Source organism: Chiloscyllium punctatum, chromosome 20, assembly GCF_047496795.1.
Source record: "Chiloscyllium punctatum isolate Juve2018m chromosome 20, sChiPun1.3, whole genome shotgun sequence".
Lineage (NCBI taxonomy): Eukaryota > Metazoa > Chordata > Chondrichthyes > Orectolobiformes > Hemiscylliidae > Chiloscyllium > Chiloscyllium punctatum.
In genome coordinates, this window is record NC_092758.1 from 71493549 (window position 1) to 71513379 (window position 19831).

The 19831-nt window shown below is 44.1% G+C and overlaps 1 protein-coding gene across 5 annotated transcripts in view; it reads right to left on the reverse strand.

Annotated features, from left to right (window-relative positions):
• Positions 1-19831, reverse strand: part of LOC140492192 (polyadenylate-binding protein-interacting protein 2-like) — a 43289-nt gene that overhangs the window by 8007 nt on the left and 15451 nt on the right. For all 5 annotated transcript variants that reach the window (XM_072591060.1, XM_072591059.1, XM_072591062.1 and 2 more), the window contains 2 exons: positions 16395-16541; positions 12847-13026 (listed from right to left, as the gene is read on the reverse strand). In XM_072591060.1, coding sequence (XP_072447161.1) covers positions 12847-13026; positions 16395-16532 — 318 coding nt within the window. In that variant the 5' untranslated portion in view covers positions 16533-16541. The remainder of the gene's footprint in view (positions 1-12846; positions 13027-16394; positions 16542-19831) is intronic.

The following is a 19831-nucleotide window of genomic DNA, read 5'->3' on the forward strand; positions in this document are numbered from 1 at the left end:
CACGCTCCTCTCCTCAGTGAGCACTGATGCAAAGTAATCATTCAAAATCTCACCCATTCGCTCAGGTTTGACACACAGCCTTCCTTCATTATCTTTTAGTAGACCAATCCTTTCTCTAGTTACCCGCTTGCAGCTTATATAAGAATAAAATGCTTTGGAATTCTTCTTAATTCTGCTCCCTAAAGCTATTTCATGACTCCTTTTAACCCACTTGATTCCTCATTTAAGACTTTTCCTGCTCTTCCAATATTCCTCCAGGGCCCATTCTGTTCTTAGCTGCCTAGACCTTCTGTACGCTTCCCTTTTCCTCTTGGCTAGTTGTACAATTTTTCCTGTCATCCACAGTTCACGAATCTTGCCCTTCATATCCTTGGCCTTCAATGGGACATGCCTATCCTGCTCGATCTTTGAAAGCCTCCCACATCTCAAATGTGGACTTACCTTCAAATAACTGTGTCCAATCCACATTTCCGAGCTCCTGCCTAATTTTGATATAATAGGCCTTGGCCCAGTTTAGTACTCTCCCCTTAGAACCACGCTCTTTATCTACGAGTATTCTAAAAACTTACAGAATTGTGGTCACTGTTCCCAAAGAAATCCCCAACTGCAACTTCTACCACCGGTCCTGGCTCGTTCCCCAGTACCAGGTCCAATATGGCCCCTTCCCTCGTCGGACTATTGACATACTGCTCTAGAAAACTCTCCTGGACACTTCTTACAAATTCTACCCCATCCAGACCTCTGACGCTAAGTGTATCCCAGTCAATGTTGGGAAAATTAAAATCTCCCATCACCACTACCCTATTGCCTCTACATCTTTCCATAATCTATTTACCTATTTGTTCTTCTACCTCACGCTCCCTGTTGGGAGGCCTGTAATACAGCCCCCAACAATGTAACTGCACCCTTCTTATTTCTCAGCTCCACCCATAATGCCTTACTATCCAAGATCTCCATAGCGTGCTCATTTAGCACAGCTGTGATATCGTCCCTAACCAGCAATGCAACTCCACCCCCCCTTTTATTTTCCTCCCTGTCTTGTCTGAAGTGTCTATTTCCTGGAACATTTAGTTGACAATCATCATGTCCTTCCTTCAACCAAGTCTCTCTGATTGCAATAACGTCATACCCCCAGGCACCAAACCAAGCCCTCAGTTCATGTGCCTTACACACTATACCCCTTGCATTAAAGTTGATGCATTTCAGGCCACCAGTTGTTTTGCGCTCACCTGCTCTCTGCCTACTCTTCCCTTTATTAATGTTATCTTCATAATTCTTACAGTCTCCACCTCGCTGCCTACTTGTTTTCTCTTCTGGTTCCCAGCCCCCTGCCACATTAGTTTTAAAACCTCCCCAACAGCAGTAGCAAAAAACTCCCCCAAAGACATTGGTTCCAGTCTGGTTCAGACGTAGACTATCCATTTTGTAATAGTCCCACCTTCCCCAGATCTGGTCCCAATGTCCAACAAATCTGAACCCCCTCCCTCCTACACCATCTCTAATGCCACGTGTTCATCCTGCCTATTTTTTCATTTCTACGCTGGCAAGCACGTGGCACTGGTAGTAATCCCGAGATCACTACCTTTGGAGGTTCTTCTCTTTAACTTCTCTCCTAGCTCCCTGAATTCATCTTTCAGGACCTAATTTCGTTTTCTACTTATATCATTTGTGCCTATATGCACCAAGACATCTAGCTGTTCACCCTCCCCTTTTAGAATGCTCTGTAGCCAATCGTTGACATCCCTGACCCGAGCACCTGGGAAGCAACGTACCATCTGGGAGTCCCATTTTCGGCCACAGAACCGCCTATCTACTCCCCTTACAATAGAATCCCCTATGACTATGTCCCTATGAATCTTTTTTTCCCACCCTTCTAACAGCAGTGCCCGCCACAGTGCCATGATCCTGGCAACTGCTGCCCTCCCCTGGTGAGCCATCTCCCCCAACAGTATCCAAAACAGTATAGCTGTTGGGGGGGGGGGGGAGGAAGAGATGACCGCAGGGGACACCTGCGCTGCGTTCCTCCTCTTTTTCTGTCTTTTGGTCACCCATTCACTGTCTCCCTAACCTGCTGAGGGGCAATGAAATTTCTTTGGCAAACATGGTTAAGGAAAATCTCAAGGCATTTTACATACACCTATAAAAGATCAAGTGGCAGCTTGGGATTGGGTAGGAGGGATTTATGCGTGGAGATGGAGCATGTGAGTAAGATCCGTAACAAATACCTTGTATCAATATTCACAAAGGAGAAGGACATGGTAGATTAAGAGTCTTGGGAGGGGTATGCTAAAAATTTAGAGCATGTCAAAATTTTTTTTAAAAGTGTTGTTGGGTGTTTTGAAAAGAACTAAGGTAGACAAGTCCCCAGGATCTGATGGGATTTATCACAGAATGCTGAGGGAGGCAGAGGGCCTTGTACAAAATCTTTGTATCCTCTAATCACAGCATAAGTCCCAGCTATTTTCCCTGGGGCATCGAAGGCCTTAGAGGTATTTAAAATGATGAGGAGCATGAGTAGCTGAGGCCTTTTCCCAGGGTGGCAGAGACCAAAACTAGAAGACATAGGTTTAACTTGAGAGGGGTAAGATTTGAAAGGAACCCAAGGGGCAACTTTTTGCCTGTACGGAATGAGCTGCCACATGTAGTGGCGGAGGCTAATACAATTACAATATTTAAAAAGCACCTGGGTGGAACATGAATAGGAAAAGGTTTAGAGGGATATGGGCCAAATGCTGGCAAATGGGACTAGATTAATTTAAGATATCTGATCAGCATGGACAAGTTGGACAGAAGTTGTACTGGACGGCTCTAAGACTCTGACTGGAGAATTATTATCCCTGTTGCCTTTCTTAAACAAAGGAACAATCTGGGAAATTACAGGCCAGACAACTTACATCAGTGGTAGGGAAATTATTGGAGAAGATTCTCAGGAATAGGATTTACTCAAATTTGGAAAAAATATGGATTTATTAGTAATAAGTGGCATGGCTTTGTGCAGGGAAGGACGTTTCTCACACACTTGATTAAGTTTCTTAAGAAAGTGACAAAGAGGATTGATCAGGGCAGGGAGGTCTATACGGACTATCTGGACTTTGGCAAGTCCTTTTACAAGGTCCCTCATAACATACAAAAGGTGAAGTAACATGCGATCCACAGTGAGCTAAGATGGATATAAAACTGGCTTAGTCATAGAAGACATGGGAGGGTGGTTTTCAGTCTGGAGATCTGTGATCAGTGGTGTTCCACAGGTATCAGTGCTGGGATTCTGCTGTTTGTAATATATAGGGTTCGGAGTAGAATGTAGATGGATTGATTAGTGAGTCTGCAGATGGCACAAAGTTTTGAGGGGGGGGGGGGGGGGGGGGGGGGGGGATGGTGGGAAGACGCAGTTAAGGAGGAGGATTGCCAGAGGATACACAGGGATATAGATAGGGTGCAGACTCAGGCAGAAATATGGCAGATGGACTTTAATCTGCCTGACAAAATAAGACAAAATGTGAGAAGATACATTTTGGGAGATCTAATGCAGGATGGAAGTATACAGTAAATGACAGAACCCTTTGTGGCATCAACATTCAGGTCCATAGTTCCCTGAAAGTGGCAATATAAGTGGATAAGGTGGTCAAGGAGGCACATGGCATGCTTGCCTTCAACAGTATAAAAACTGGAAAAACATGTTGTAGCTGTATAAAACTTCAGTTCGGCAACCAAACTTCATTTGGAATATTATGTACAGTCCTGGTCGCCACTATCAGAAGGACGTGGAGGCATTTGACAGGGTACAGAAACAATTGACCAGGCTGTTGCCTGGTTCAGACAGGATCAGCTATAAGGAGTGATTGGACATACTGTTCTCACTTGGACACCATTAAAAAAAAAAATCACACAATGCCAGGTTATAGTGCAACGGGTTTATTGGAAGTACTAGCTTTCGGAGTGCTGTTCCATCATCAGGTAGCTAGTGGGGCAGGATAACAGGACAATTTCTGTGCACTATGATCCCGCCCACTAGCTACCTGACTAAAGATCATCAGTCTGAAAGCTAACATTCCCAAATGAACCTGTTGGACTATAACCTGGCGTTGTGAGATGTTTAAATTTGTCCACCCAGTCCACTGGCACCTCCACATCATGTTTTCATTTGAACATGAAAGAGCGAAGGGCAACCTGATAGAAGTTTTTAAAATTATGAAAGGCATGTATAGATTGGATAGTCGGTATCTTTTTCCCAGGTAAGAAATGTCAATTACTAGGGGACATAACTTGAAGGTAAAAGGGGACAAGTTTAAAGGATATGAGAGCAGTTTTGTTTTTTTTTAAAAAGAGGGTGCTAAATACCTGCAATGCACTGCCTGAGGTGGAGGAGGAGACAGACCCAATAGCAAGGTTTAAGAGGCACCTTGACAGATACATGAATAGGCAGAGATTTGAGGTAAAGGGTATTAGTTTAGAAAAGCTTCATCTGTCAGCACAGTCTAGGTGGACCTAAGGGCCAGTTTCCTGTGCTGTTCTTTGTACATACACCCTGAACTAACTACCCTGAAAAAAGGAGCCTCCCTCTCTCACTGATCTTACACAGGAAGCCTCCCCTACAATCATCTTGTACACAGTGACATTACTACACAGACACCCAGACGTACGCATCTTGTACACATTGGCCTAACACAGGATCCCACAGTCCCCCAAACACACAACCTAAGGTTGTTGAGGAAGGTTTGTTTACTGAGTCAGTATGGGTGGAAGTTAGAAACAGCAAAGGAGCAACCACCTCATAGGGGTTCTGTAGAAAATCCCCAAATAGCAGTCGGGAGGTTGAAGAATTCATAGGCAGGCAGATTCTGGAAAAATGCATGTAGCAGGGTTGTTGTTATGGATGACTTCAACTTTCCCCAATATTGACTGGAACCTCCTTAATGCAGATGGTTTGGATGGAGCCATTTTTGTCAGTGTGTTCAGGAGGGTTTCCTTACTCAGTATGTAGACAGGCAGATGAGAGGAATAGCCATTTTGGATTTGGTGCTTGGCAATGAGCCAGGACAGGTGTCAGATCTCAATGTGGCAGAAAACTTTGGTGACAGTGACCATAATTGCCTCACATTTACCATAGCTATGAAGAGGGAAAGGAGCAGTCACTATGGGAAGGTATTTAATTGGGGAAAAGGTAAATATGATGCTATCAGACAGGAGTTGGAAAGTACAGATTGGGAGCAATTCTTCCACAGAAAGGGCACAACAGACATTTGGAAACTGTTTAAGGAGTTGTTGAGTGTGATGCATAAACTTGGTCCTTGGAGACAGGCAAGATGGGGCAAGATTAAGGAGCCTTGAATTATGAGAACAGAGGAGCTTCTTGTCAAAAGGAAGAAGGCAGCTTACGTAAGGTGGAGAAAACAAGGATCTAGCATTTTTACAGGATTACAGGCTTACTAGAAAGGAGCTCAAATGGACGGAGGTCAGCCAGGAGGAGGCATGAAAAAGGCTTGGTGGGAAGGATTAGGGAGAACCCAAAGGTATTTTACTCATAAGTGAGGAATAAGAGAATGATCAGGGCTGATCAGGGATAGCGGAGGGAACTTGTGCGTGGAATCTGAGCAGATAGGGGAAGCCCTAAATGAGTTTTTTGCTTTGGTTTTCATTAAGGAAAGGGACTTTGTTGTGAATGAGAACTTTGAGCAGCTGGGAAACAGGCTTGGCCAGATCAAAATTGCTAAAGTTGATATGCTGGAAATTTTGGAAAACATTAAGATTGTTAAGTCCCCAGGGCCAGACCAGATTTATCCTAAGTTGCACCTGGAAGAGAGAAAGGAGGTTGCTAAGCTTCCTCACTCTCCACGAGAGTCGTACCAGACGATTGGAGGGAGATGAACGTTGTTCCTCTTTTCAAGAAGGGAAATAGTGAAACCCCTGGCAATTATAGACTAATAGTCTTAAGTCTGTGGAAAGAATTCGGAGGGATAGGATTTATGACTATTTGGAAAAGCAGAGTATTAAAACCAGTCAGCAATGCTGTCTGTGTGAGGTGCAGATTTCGCCTTACAGATCTTAATGAGTTCTTTGAGGAGGTGACAAGACAGAATGATGAAGGCCAAGCAATGGATGTGGTGTATATGGACTTCAGCATGGCTTTTGACAAGGTTCCCAGTGATAGGCTCATTCATAAATTCAGGAAGTATGGGATACAGGGAGATTTGGCTGTCTGGATTCAGAATTGGTTGGCTTACAGAGGGCAGAGATTGGTTGTAGATAGAAAGTATTCTGCCTGGATGTCAGTGGTGAGTGGTGTCCCACAGGACCCTGTTCTTGGGTCTCTGCTCTTTGTAGTTTTTATAAATGACTTTGATGAGGAGGTTGAGGCGTGGGTTAGTAATTTTTCAGATGACACAAAGGTTGGATGTGCAGTTGATAGTATCGAGGGCTATTGCAGGCTGCACAGCGACATAAACAGGATGCAGAGCTGAGCTGAGAAATGGCAGATGGAGTTCAATCTGGATAAATGTGAAGTGGTGCATTTTGGATGGTTGAAATTGAATAGTGAGTATAGGATTAAAGACAGGATTCCTGGCAGTGTGGAGGAACAACAGGATATTAGTGTTCAAGTGCATAGATCTGTCAAAGTTGCCACCCAAGTGGAGAGGATTGCTAAGACAGCATATGATGTTTTGGCTTTCATTAACAGGGGGATCGAGTTTAAGAGCCGCAAGGTTTTGCTGCAGCTCTATAAAACCCTAGTGAGACCACACTTGGACTAGTGTCCAGTTCTGGCCGCCCTATTACAGGAAAGATACAGAGGCATTGGAGATGGTACAAAAGAAGGTTTACCAGGAAGCTGCCTGGACTGGAAGGCTCATCTTACGACTAAGCTTGGACTTTTCTCTCTGGAGAAAAGGAGGAACAGAGGTGACCTGATCGAGGTATACAAGGTAATGACAGCACATGGATAGAATCGATAGTCAGGGACTTTTCCCCAGGGCAGGACTGACTGGTACGAGGGGTCATAGTTTTAAGGTGTTTGGAGGAAGGTATAGGGGAGACGTCAGAGGTAGGTCCTTTACACAGAATTGTGAATGCATGGAATGCGGTACCAGCGATGGTGGTGGAAGCAGGGTCATTAGGGACATTTAAGTGACTGCTAGACATGTACACGAACAGCAGTGAATTGAGGGGAGCATAGAGATGTACAACATGGAAACAGACCCTTCAGTCCAACCTGTCCACACCAACCAGATATCCCAACCCAATCTCGTCCCACCTGGCAGCACCCAGCCCATATCCTTCCAAACCCTTCCTATTCATACACCCATCCAAATGACTCTTAAATGTTGCAATTGTACCAGCCTCCACCACATCCTCTGGCAGCTCATTCCACACCTGTACCACCCTCTGTGTGAAAAAGTTGCCCCTTAGGTCTCTTTTATATCTTTCCCCTCTCACCCTAAACCTATACCCTCTAGTTCTGGACTCCCCAATCCCAGGGAAACGGCTTTGTCTAATTATCCTATCCACGCTCCTCAATTTTGTAAACCCCTATAAGGTCACCCCTCAGCCTCCGATGCTCCAGGGAAAACAGCCCCAGCCTGTTCAGCCTCTCCCTGTAGCTCAGATCCTCCAACCCTGATAACATCCTTGTAAATCTTTTCTGAACCCTTTCAAGTTTCACAACATCTTTCCAATAGGAAGGAGACCAGAATTGCACGCAATATTCCAACAGTGGCCTAACCAATGTCCTGTACAGCCGCAACATGACCTCCCAACTCCTGCATTCAATACTCTGACCAATAAAGGAAAGCATACCAAAAGCCTTCTGCACTATCCTATCTACCTACGACTCCACTTTCAAGGAGCTATGAACCTGCACTCCAAGGTCTCTTTGTTTAGCAACACTCTGGGACCTTACCATTAAGTGGATAAGTCCTGCTAAGATTTGCTTTCCCAAAATGCAGCACCTCACATTTATCTGAATTAAACTCCATCTGCCACTTCTCAGCCCATTGGCCCATCTGGTTCAGATCCTGTTGTAATCTGAGGTAACCCTCTTCGCTGTCCACTACACCTCCAATTTTGGTGTCATCTGCAAACTTACTAACTGTACCTCTTATGCTCACATCCAAATCATTTATGTAAATGACAAAAAGTAGAGGACCCAGCACCGATCCTTGTGGCACTCCACTGGTCACAGGCCTCCAGTCTGAAAAACAACCCTCCACCACCACCTTTGAGCCAGTTCTGTATCCAAATAGTTAGTTCTTCCTTTATTCCATGAGATCTAACCTTGTTAATCAGTCTCCCATGGGGAACCTCGTCGAACTCCTTACTGAAGTCCATATAGGTCACATCTACTGCTCTGTCGTCATCAATCTTCTTTGTTACTTCAAAAAACTCAATCAAATTTGAGAGACATGATTTCCCATGCACAAAGCCATGTTGACTTTCCCTAATCAGGCCTTGCCTTTCCAAATACATGTACATCCTTGTCCCTCAGGATTCCCTCCAACAACTTGCCCACCACTGAGGTCAGGCTCACCGGTCTATAGTTCCCTTGCTTGTCTTTACCGCCCTCTTAAACAGTGGCACCACGTTTGCCAACCTCCAGTCTTCCCACACCTCACCTGTGACTATCGACGATACAAATATCTCAGCAAGAGGCCCAGCAATCACTTCTCTAGCTTCCCACAGAGTTCTCAGGTACACCTGATCAGGTCCTGGGGATCTATCCACCTTTAACCGTTTCAAGACATCCAGCACTTCCTCCTCTGTAATCTGGACATTTTGCAAGATGTCACCAACTATTTCCCTATAGTCTACATTTTTTTAGATTACTTACAGTGTGGAAACAGGCCCTTCGGCCCAACAAGTCCACACCGACCCGTAGAAGCGTAACCCACCCAGACCCATTCCCCTAAATTTACCCCTTCATCTAACACTAAGGGCAATTTAGCATGGCCAATTCACCGAACCTGCACATTTTTGGACGGTGGGAGGAAACGGGGAGAATGTGCGAACTCCACACAGAGAGTCGCCTCAGGTGGGAATTGAACCCGGGTCTCTGGCACTATGAGGCAGCAGTGCTAACCACTGTGCCACCGTGCTCCCAAAAGGATATCTTCCATATACTTTTCCACAGTAAATACTGATGCAAAATATTCATTTAGTATCTCGCCCATTTTCTGGGGCTCCACACAAAGGCTGCCTTGCTGATCTTTGAGAGGCTTCACTACACTCACCCTCTACAAACTGATATTACACAGACACCTCACCTCCTCTCATCCTGTATGTACGGAGATTACACAGGCAGCCTTCCTCAGTTGTCCTGTACAGACTGACCTTACACAGGCAACCTCCCTTTAACTCACCATGTACTGACCTTACAAATCAGTTTTCCCTACATTTCTCCCTCTACACAATGACATTACAAAGACACGTATATGTGCACTCATCCTCTACACATTGGCCTTGTACAGATAACCACCCCCATAGTCACCCTGTACAAACTGATATTAACAGACAGCCTCCACTACAGTGACCCCGTACACAGTGAACTCACAGACAGTCTTCCGCACACTATTCCTTTACAAGCTGAGCTCATGCAAACAATTCCCCAAAGACCCAGCTTGCCCCCTACACACTGACTTTACACAGGAAGCTTCCCCCACAGATGCCCTCTTCACACTGACAGCACACAGGTAGCCTGACATACACTCATCCTCTGAGCTTGTCAAATGTTTGAAATTCTTGCTCCCTGTGTGGATGAGAGCAGGGAGCCTGTAGGGAGGATGAGCAAACTAACCATAAAACTATAATACGGGGAGCCATTCAAGCACAGGGAGGAGAGAGAGACATGTAGTTGTATTCCGGGATTATATAGTCAGAGGATTATCTCCGTGGCCAGGATCGAAAGTCAGTGACTATGCGAGTTCCGCAAGGATCTATGTTAGAACCACAACTATTCACATTATACATTAACAATATGGATGAAGAAACAGAGGGCATCATGCAGATAAAACAAAGATAGATGGAGGGAATGGTAATATTGAGGAAGCAGGGACATTGCAAAAGGACATATTAATGGATAATGGAGTGAGCAAAGTGGCAGCTGGTGGAATACAATGCAGGAAAGTATGAGGTATTGCACTATGGTAGGAAGAATAGAGGCATAGCCTATTTTCTAAATGAAGAAAGGCTTCAGAAATCTGAAGCACAAAGAGACTTAGGAATCCTTTTTCAGGATTCTCATAAGGTTAACATGCAGATTAAATTGGCAGTTAGGAAGGAAAATACAACATTAGCATTCATTTCAAGAGAGTTAGAATATAACAGCAGTGGCGTATTGCTAAGACTGTACAAGGCTCTGGTTAGGCCGCATTTGGAATATTGAAAGCACTTTGGGCTCCACAATGAAGAAAGAATGTGCTAGCATTTGAAGGTGATTTATAAGAATGATCCTGGGGGTGAAGGGCTTGTCATATGACAACGGTTGAGGACTATGGGTCCATACTCAGTGGAGTTTAGAAGGAGAAAGAAAGAGAGATCTCACTGAAACTTAGAATACTGAAAGGCCGGGATAGAGTGGACATGGAGATGTTTCCATTAGGAGAGATTAGGACCTGAGGGCACAGACTCAGAGTGAAGGGACGACTGTTCAGAATGGAGAGGAGGAGGAATTTCTTCAGCCAAAGGGTGGTGCATCTGTGGAACTCGTTGCCGCAGAAGGCTGTGGAGGCCAAGTCATTGAGTGTATTTAAGGCAGAGTTGGATAGGCTCTTCATTGGTAAAGAGATCAAGGGTAATGGCGAGAAGACAGGTTAAAAACATATGAACCATGATCAAATGACAGAGCAGACTCAATATTGCTCTATGGTCTGACAGAGACTTTATACAGCCTGCTTCACCACATTCGCCCTCGACATGCTATCCTTACATAAACAACCTCCCCCATAGTTAGCCAGTACACAGGGACCTTCCACATACTCACCCTGTACACAATGTTATGAAGATATGGATGCAATATACCTTTAAGAAAAGTAAAAGCTAGCAGTGACAGCACCAAGTGCTCTCAATAAGACAATGTAACATGTGCTTCAGCTATTGGGTTGCTGGTTACCTGGAAAAGTCAAAACAGATTTGAATTCGGCCAGTTTAAAATATACCCCGAAAAAAATACCAAATTCCAATCAAGTTTGAATTGAGTATATTGACAATCTGAAAAGCCAAATGACACAATCCGATGCTTTGGGGTATAAGAGCAGGGAAAATTGAACAGTTGGGAGAACTGCCACCGGAACAGCAGTTGTGGACTGCTAGTCAGAACTCAGAGATACCTGTCTAGAGAAGGAGTTCGCAGAGTAAAAGCTCAACACTGACCTGGGCAGCAAATCTACTGACAAAGATAAACAGAAGATTTGACCGCTGGCTGGTTTTAAAATTTTGAATTTTTCTGCAAATTGTAATTGGGAGTTTTATCAGACTAGTATTATAAAAGGGAAGGTAACAGATAGGTTAGAGTAAGGGATTGAAAATAGCTGTTGGTTAATTATTCTCTGTTCTACTTTAAGAAATAAAGTTGTTTATTTTACTTTAACTAGTTCTTGACCTATCAAATTTTCACAGATTACTGCACGGGATAAATCTTCCCTGGCTTGCTGGGTTAAAATAAGCAGGAGGGTTTACCACGTCTCATAACAAAGTGATCATACACAGGTAGCATCCCTCTCACTCACCCTTCCCCTGTATAAACGTAGGAGAAAGTGAGGACTGCAGATACCGGAGATCAGAGCTGAAAATGTGTTGCTGGAAAAGCGCAGCAGGTCAGGCAGCATCCAAGGAGCAGGAGAATCGATGTTTTGGGCGTTTCCTGAAGAAGGGCTCATGCCCGAAGCGTCGATTTTCCTGCTCCTTGGATGCTGCCTGACCTGCTACGCTTTTCCAACAACACATTTTCAGCCCTATATAAATGTACCTTACTAGACAGCCTCCCCTCCACTCGCACTGGCCTTAGAAAGCAACCGACCCTACACTCACCCTGCATGCACTGACCTTGTACAGGCTACCACGTGGCATTCACCATATACATAGTGACCTTACATAGGTACACTCTCCTACACACAGATTCTACACTAATGCTCTCAGCCTCACCCACAGTCACCCTGACCAGATACTGGCACCCTCCCTATACTCAACCTGCACACAGATCTTACACAGGCAGCTTCACCACATTTGCCCTCTATACCTTATTCAGACACTCATCCTTACACTTATCCTATAAGCACTGTACCAACCCCCGGATTTAGCACCGCCCTCTTGACCTGCAATCTCCTTCCCGACCTCTCCGCCCCCACCCCCTCTCCGGCCTATCACCCTCACCCTCACCTCCTTCCACCTATCGTATTCCCAGCACCCCTCCCTCGCCAAATTCCCTCGCCCCTACCTTTTATCTCAGCCCGTCTGGCACACCAGCCTCATTCCTGAAGGGCTTATGCCCGAAACGTTGATTCTCCTGCTCCTTGGATGCTGCCTGGCCTGCTGTGTTTTTCCAGCACCACATTTTTCAACTCCTATAAACACTGACCTATAAGCACTATAAACACAGGAAGCATTCCTCAAACATACACTCTGCACATCCACTTTATACAAATAGCCTCCACCACAGTCACCCTATATGCACGACCTTATACAGGCAGCCTCCTTCACACTCCCACTATACACACTGATCATACACAGACACAATCGCCTATGCTGACCCTCTGCACACTGCTCTTACACAAGCCAACTTCTCACACCAACCCAACACAGTCAGCTTCCATACATTCACCCTGTATCGTAGTTTGCAGGAGATAATGAGCTCCGCCTTACCACAAGATCATCCACTGATCCATTGCTGCTGATGACAAGTCCATTCAGTTGCTCCTGGATCTGTCCAATGGTCTGGGGCAGATCCCTTGCTGGAATAAACCACTCATGTTCCTCCTCCTCTTGCAACATCTCCTGGAAGCAGCGCTCGATGAACTCTTCCTCCCACAACTCCTCGACAATCTGGATGGGCCAAAGACAAAGATTCTATTGCTTGCTGGAAAATGCAGTTCACTCTGAATCAAAGCTGTACTTCATATTCCACTCAGAAAGCTTGATTGTGCACAATTCAGTTTTTGTTTCAGAAGGGCATGATTGGTAGATAAGTGATCCCAACTAATTATTGGTGAAAAAGATAAATGAAATGAGCTGGCTTCTGTGCTGGTCGTAACCCATTTTAAAACATTCACCAGTATTTGTAAAATCTGTGTACCTGGCTGCTTAGGCCCAAGACTCTGGAATTCCCTCCTGAAGCCACCTGGCTCCCTCTCCATTCCTAAGATGCCTCTTTGACCAAGCTTAAGACTGATCACATTTTGTTTGCCAGTGCTCCCATGAAGTACATTAACCAACACAGATTGCTTGCAAGCAACACCATTCCTCAGTAAAGCATTGTGAAATATGCACAAATCAAAGCAATACTGTTGACGCGAATTGAAAAGCAGATGATAAATTAATCTAAGTCAGGTTATCAGGGTCAGAGGAACACAAGCCCACATGGGACATAATGGTTCTAAAACACAAAGTTTAATATTCCTGTTGCTGTAAACTTCTCAAGTGTTTCTCCCAGGCAGTCAACAATAGCAAAGCCAACTTGCTGTTTAAAGGAAGACTACACACTCCATTTAAACAAGGTGTGCAGCATATGTTTCAACACAGTTTTTGTTCAAATGCAGTGTGGAGTGTGTTTAAACAGAGAGCAGGTTGCATCTACACAGTGTGGAGTGTGCATTACATGAGAGTGCACAAATATATGAACTAGGAACAGAAAAGGACCAATCTGCCCATCAAGTCTGCTGCAGCATTCGATGTGATCATGAAGATCTGTCCAATTCCACACACTCATTTACTTCTCATAACACTTGATTTCCTAGCTGAAAAAGAATCTATCCATATTCTGAAAATACAAACTTCATCAGTACTGAGGGTGCACAGTACAACTGAAAAGGTCAGTAATAAGGGAGCACTACCCTGCTCTAGGCTTGGCACTGAGGGAGAATTGTACTGTTGGAGCTGTTGGTTTTCAAATTAACTGTTAAACTGAGGGTAGCTGGGAATGCAATAGGTAGGTGGGGGTGAAGGGGATAGGTTGGAGGGGAGGGTGGAGTGGATTGGGGGGGAAAAAGGAGGATGGACAGGTAAGCCAGGTCAAGAGGGCAGTGCAGACTTGGGAGGTTGGAACTGGGATAAGGTGGGGGAGAGGAAATGAGGAAACTGGTGAAATCCACATTAATCCCATGTGGTTGGAGGGTCCCAAGGTGGAAGATGAGGCATTCTTCCTTCAGGCGTCGAGTGGTAAGGGTTTGGAGTTGGAGGCGGCACAGGGCCGCACGTCCTTGGGAGAGTGGGAGGGGAATGTAAAGTGTTTGACCACAGGGTGGTGGGATGGTTGGTGCTGGCATCCCAGAAATGTTCTCTGGAGCATTCTTCAAGTAGGCTTCCTGTCTCCCCAATATGTATGTTTCCCTTCCCATTCCTATCCGCATTCTGACTCTCTTGTCAGGGACATGTTCCCCATCAACCAACCCTCCCCTTCTGGCACCTCCCCCTGTCCCCGCAAGAATTGTGAAATCTGCATCCAAACCTCCCCCCTTACCTCTCTCCAAGGCCCCAAAGGAGCCTTCCATATTCGACAAATTTACCCGTACTTCCACACGACATCGACTGTGTCCGTTGCTCCCGATGTGGTTTCCTCTACATTGGGGAGACAGGACATCTACTTGTGGAACACTTCAGAGAACATCTTCAGGACACACGCACACAACTTCCCCACTGCCCCATGGCTGAACACTAACTCACCCTCCCACTCCACCAAGGACATGCAGGTTCTGGGTCTCCTCCATTGCCAAATCCTAACAACCCAACACCTGGAGGACAAACACCTCATCTTCCGCTTGTGACCCTCCAGCCACATGGGATCAATGTGGATTTCACCAGTTTCCTCATCACCGCTCTTCCCCCCCCCCCCCCACCACCCCTTACCCCAGATCCAACCTTCCAACTCAGCACTGCCCTCTTGACTTGTCTATCTTACATCTATCCTCTCCACCCTCCTCTCTGACCTATCATCGTCACCCCCCACCTTTATCCCAGCTACCTTACCTCCCCACAGCCCCATTCCCCCTCTCATTTATCTCAGCCCCCTTGACCCACAAGCCTCATTCTTGATGAACAGCTTATGCTCGAAATGTCGATTCTCCTGCTCCTCAGGTGCTGCCTGACCTGTTTTGTTTTTCCAGCACCACATTCTCGACTCTGATCTCCAGCATCAGCAGTCCTCACTTTCTCCCAAGGATTAGGTTCTGAATACTGAGGGATATCGGACATTCGAGAAGAATAGTAAGCTATGTAAAGCTGGAAACATAGTACTTGCAACCAGGTTTGGCAATAGTTAGAGGTGATCTTGGTCAGTGGAGCAGGAAATAGAACAGTTTGGATGAAGCTGAGTAATAATGGGCAACCACTTACTTTTAAACTAAATGAGTGATCCCGTATTTTTCAACTATGACCCCTAGCTCTAGATTCTCCCACAACACAAAACATCCTTTCAATATATGGCGGTCAAATTCCCTCAGGATTTTACATATTTTCATTAAATCACGTCTTACTCTTCAAAACTCCAGAGGACTTAGGCCTAGCCAGTCTTGTCTTTCCTTTTGTTATAAGGTAATGTGCTTATCAATCCAGTAAACTTTCTATCAGTTGCCTCCAACATGTTAACACCCTTCCGCAAATACAGTGATCAGTACCATATACAGTAATCCAGATGCAGTTGCACCAATGCCCTGTAAATCTAAAGCATAACCTCCAGCCTTTCAAATTCAACTACCCTCACAACAAAACATAACATTCTATCACGTCATTAACTCTTTTTTAAAAATGCCTTAAGAAACTGTTTATATCTGCTTTTATATTTTTGGGTAACTCTCTCAAACTCTAATTTTCCATCCTCATTAATCTTTTCATAATCCTTTGCTGTGTTTTGTATTATTTCAAATCCTCTAATCTGTCATCTATCTTTGCACGGTTGTGTTTTTTGAGTTTGATACTTTGTCTTAGTTAACTAAGTAGTGGGTCTGCCCCTTAGAATTCTTATTTGTTGGAATGTATCTATCTAACGTGAGAATCCATGTCAATTCTAACATAAAATCAGCAATAATCACTAGAGCTAGGCCATGCTATTTCAGTAATACCAAAGAACCAAACAACTTTTACCAATAAGAGACCTGGTCCAATTATGGAAGCGTCAGGACCCATTGGAAAGCAACATGTGGAAGTCTGAGTTAAAGCAAAAGAATAAAAAAGTTGAGAGATGTAATTTCTGTGCTTACCTGCCTATTGAATTCCTCTTCATTTTCCATCCACATGTACTCTGCAAAAGGATTGTCCTCATCGTGCGAGTGACCATTTAGAACGACTTCATCACTGTTGATGCTTGGAGAATTATTACTCTGACTTGGATCTTTCATTTTTTCAACCTATTTAAACAGTAAAAATCAAACAAAAAAAACTTAGTGTAATTCTAGACACAATTGATCCTCAAGAAGAAAATGATTACTGTGAAATCAGAAGTATTTACGTCACTAACTAACATTTTAAAACCCACTTCCATCTCAGGCCTTTAGATGGGAAACGCTGCATGCAGTATCAGATAACCTAAACAGGTTAAAACATTTCCAGTACCACACTCTCAATCACAGGCCAATTGAGAGCCCAGCAGGTCAATTCTATATGGTGGCTGCAGTTACACAATACAACTGATGAGGGCAGCAGCCAACCATTGATCATTTCTAATAATCCCTATTTCTCCAATGTTGCTGTAAAGAAAGGAGACCAAGAGCCCTGGATAGAGATGAGGTGGTGTGAGAGGAGACAGTGAATCCTGCAAAGGGATTGGTTGGTGTGAAAAGACACATAGCCCTCGATAGGGATTGGTTGGTGGGAGGGATGGAGTGCCCTGGAAAGGGATTCATCGGTGTACAAAGTTAAAAATCACACAACACCAAGTTATAGTCCAACAGGTTTAATTGGAAGCACACTAGCTTTCGGAGTGACGCTCCTTCATTCCTGGATCAGAACTGGGTAGTGAGAGTCTTGTAGTGATACAGAGTGCCCTTAACAGGGATTGGTTGGTGTTAAGGGAGATTGACTGCTTTGAATAGAGAATGGCTCACGGAGAGAAAATAAAGCATTCTGGATACGTAGAGTGCCAAGACTGATGTGGTGTTCACTCACACTTACCTGGCCTATCTGATCTATTTTATAAATGAATAAAATTACAGCAATGCTTCTGCTGTAGGCAACTAACATCCTGTTTAAGTACAGAATTCAATACAGTCTTAAATCTTAGTCCAATATAAATCTTGGTCAATTTCCTTCTCTTTGCCCAATCAGTAACATTTCCCAGACCACTTCTTTAGTTATTCACCCTTATTCCCATGATCTAGCAGATTGAATCTTCCAATCCTGTCCGACAGTTTAGGAATTTGTAATTCAGGCCCTAATGGAATCATTCCTTTGACCTCTGACTTCCACACATATGGAGTTCATCTCTACGTGTCACTTAGATATTTACAGTATGATGGGCCCATCACATACACTGTTTAAAAATGACGATTTAATTATTCAAATCCCATTTCCCAGCACCTGGCAAACAGCCTTGTATACTTTCCCATTACAAGTGCACATCTAAGCACTATTTAAAAGTTATGAGAGTTTCTGCCTCCATCACCATTACGGGCAGTGAATACTTTTGCACTCTGGGTGAAAAAGGTTTTCCTCATATCTCTAAACCTTCTGCTCCTAATTTCAATTTATGCCCCATGTCATTGAACCTTCTATCGAGGGGAAAGGTTTCTTCCTGTCTACCCTATCTATGCGGAGAAAGTGAGGACTGCAAATGCTGGAGATCAGAGCTGAAAATGTGTTGCTGGAAAAGCGCAGGTCAGGCAGTATCCAAGGAGCAGGAGAATCGACGTTTTGGCATGAAGAAGGGCTCACGCCCGAAACATCGATTCTCCTGCTCTTTGGATGCTGCCTGACCTGCTGCGCTTTTCCAGCAACACATTTTCTACCCTATCTATGCCCCTTATAATTCTTTGCATCTCAATCAAGACACCCTCAATCCTCTGTGCTCTAAGAAAAACGATCCCAGTGTACCTAATCTCTCCAATATTGAAACTCTCCAGCTCAGGCAACATCCTGGTAAATCTCTTCTGCAGTCTGTACAATATTCTCACATCCCATCCTATAACGCGAATTCCAGAATTGCATACAATATTCTAGTTGTGGCCCTACCGAGATTATATACAGTTCTGGCATCACCTGCTTGCCCAGGAACTCTGTATCTCAACTAATCAAGGCAATTACACCATATCTCTCATCAATCAGTACTGATGATATCCTAAAGTACTGATGTACATGCACAAAGTCCCTCTGACCTTCAGTGCTTTCCAAGGTCCTGTCACTCATGATTTCCCTTTCTTTGTTTGACCTGTCCAAATGCATCATCTCACTTCTCCAGACTGATCAGACTACCTGACCAGCCTGTCTATATTCTCCTGTAATATAAGGCTATCCTCCTCACTATTTATTACCCCACCAATTTTTGTATCATTTGCAAATCCTCTTGCATTCAAGTCTAAATCATTCATCCATATAAATCACAAAGAGCATGGGCCGCAACACTGGCCCTGTGTGACCCCATGGGGCAAAGACCTCCATTCAGAAAAAACACCCCTCAACCATCATTCTTTACATCTGTTTCCTGCTACTCAGTCAATTATGGATCAAATTGCCAATTTCTTTGGATGCCAGGGGCTCCTACCTATGCTCAGTCTCCAATGTGAGTCCTTATGAAAAACCTTCATGAAGTCCAGGGAGACTTTATCAAAAGCACTGGCCTCATTTACATATCTGGTTACTACAGAGAATGTAGGGCCTCTCAAAGATCAAGAAGGTCATCTTTGTGTTGACAGATAGTAAATGAATATTTCATGTCAGTTTTTTAACTATGGGAAAAGAAATGGAATATAGAAAATGCACAAAAATAAACTTTGACGTTTTAAAAAACAGTTCACATTACAGAAGAGAAAGTTTGGGAAGTCTTAGAGAATATAAAAAGGTGTATAAATCCCCAGGACCTGATCTAATGGGAACATCATGGGAAGTAAGAGAAGAAATTGAGAGACCGCTTACAAAAAAAACTTGCATCATCCATATCTACGGGTGAGGAGCCAGATAACTGGAAGGTGGCCAATATTGTACTTTTAAGAAAGATTGTAAGGAGACACCGGGAAACTATAAACCTGTGGAGGCTGACTTTGGTTGTGGGCGAAGTGTTGAAAGTGATTATAAAAGGTAGAATTAACAGACATTTAGATGGGCAAAAATTGATTAGGGATCGTCAGCATAGATTTTCCTCGCACAAAACTTCACTCACAAACTTGACTGAGCTTTTTTTTGAAGTTACCAAAAACATTGATGATGGCAGAATAATAGATGCTGTTTATTTGGATTTTAGTAAAGCCTTTGACAAGGTTCTGCTTCGTAAACTAACTAGTAAAGTTAGGTCACATGGGATTCAGGGTGAGCTTCCGATAATTAGCTTATCAGAAGACAACAGGGTGGAGGAGGAGGATTGCTTTTCAAACTGGAGGCCTGTGACCAGTGGTGTTCCACAGGGATTGGCACTGGGTCCTCTTGTGTTTGTCATTTATATAGCTGATTTGGTGGAGAATATAGAAGGCATGGTTAATAAGTTTGTGGA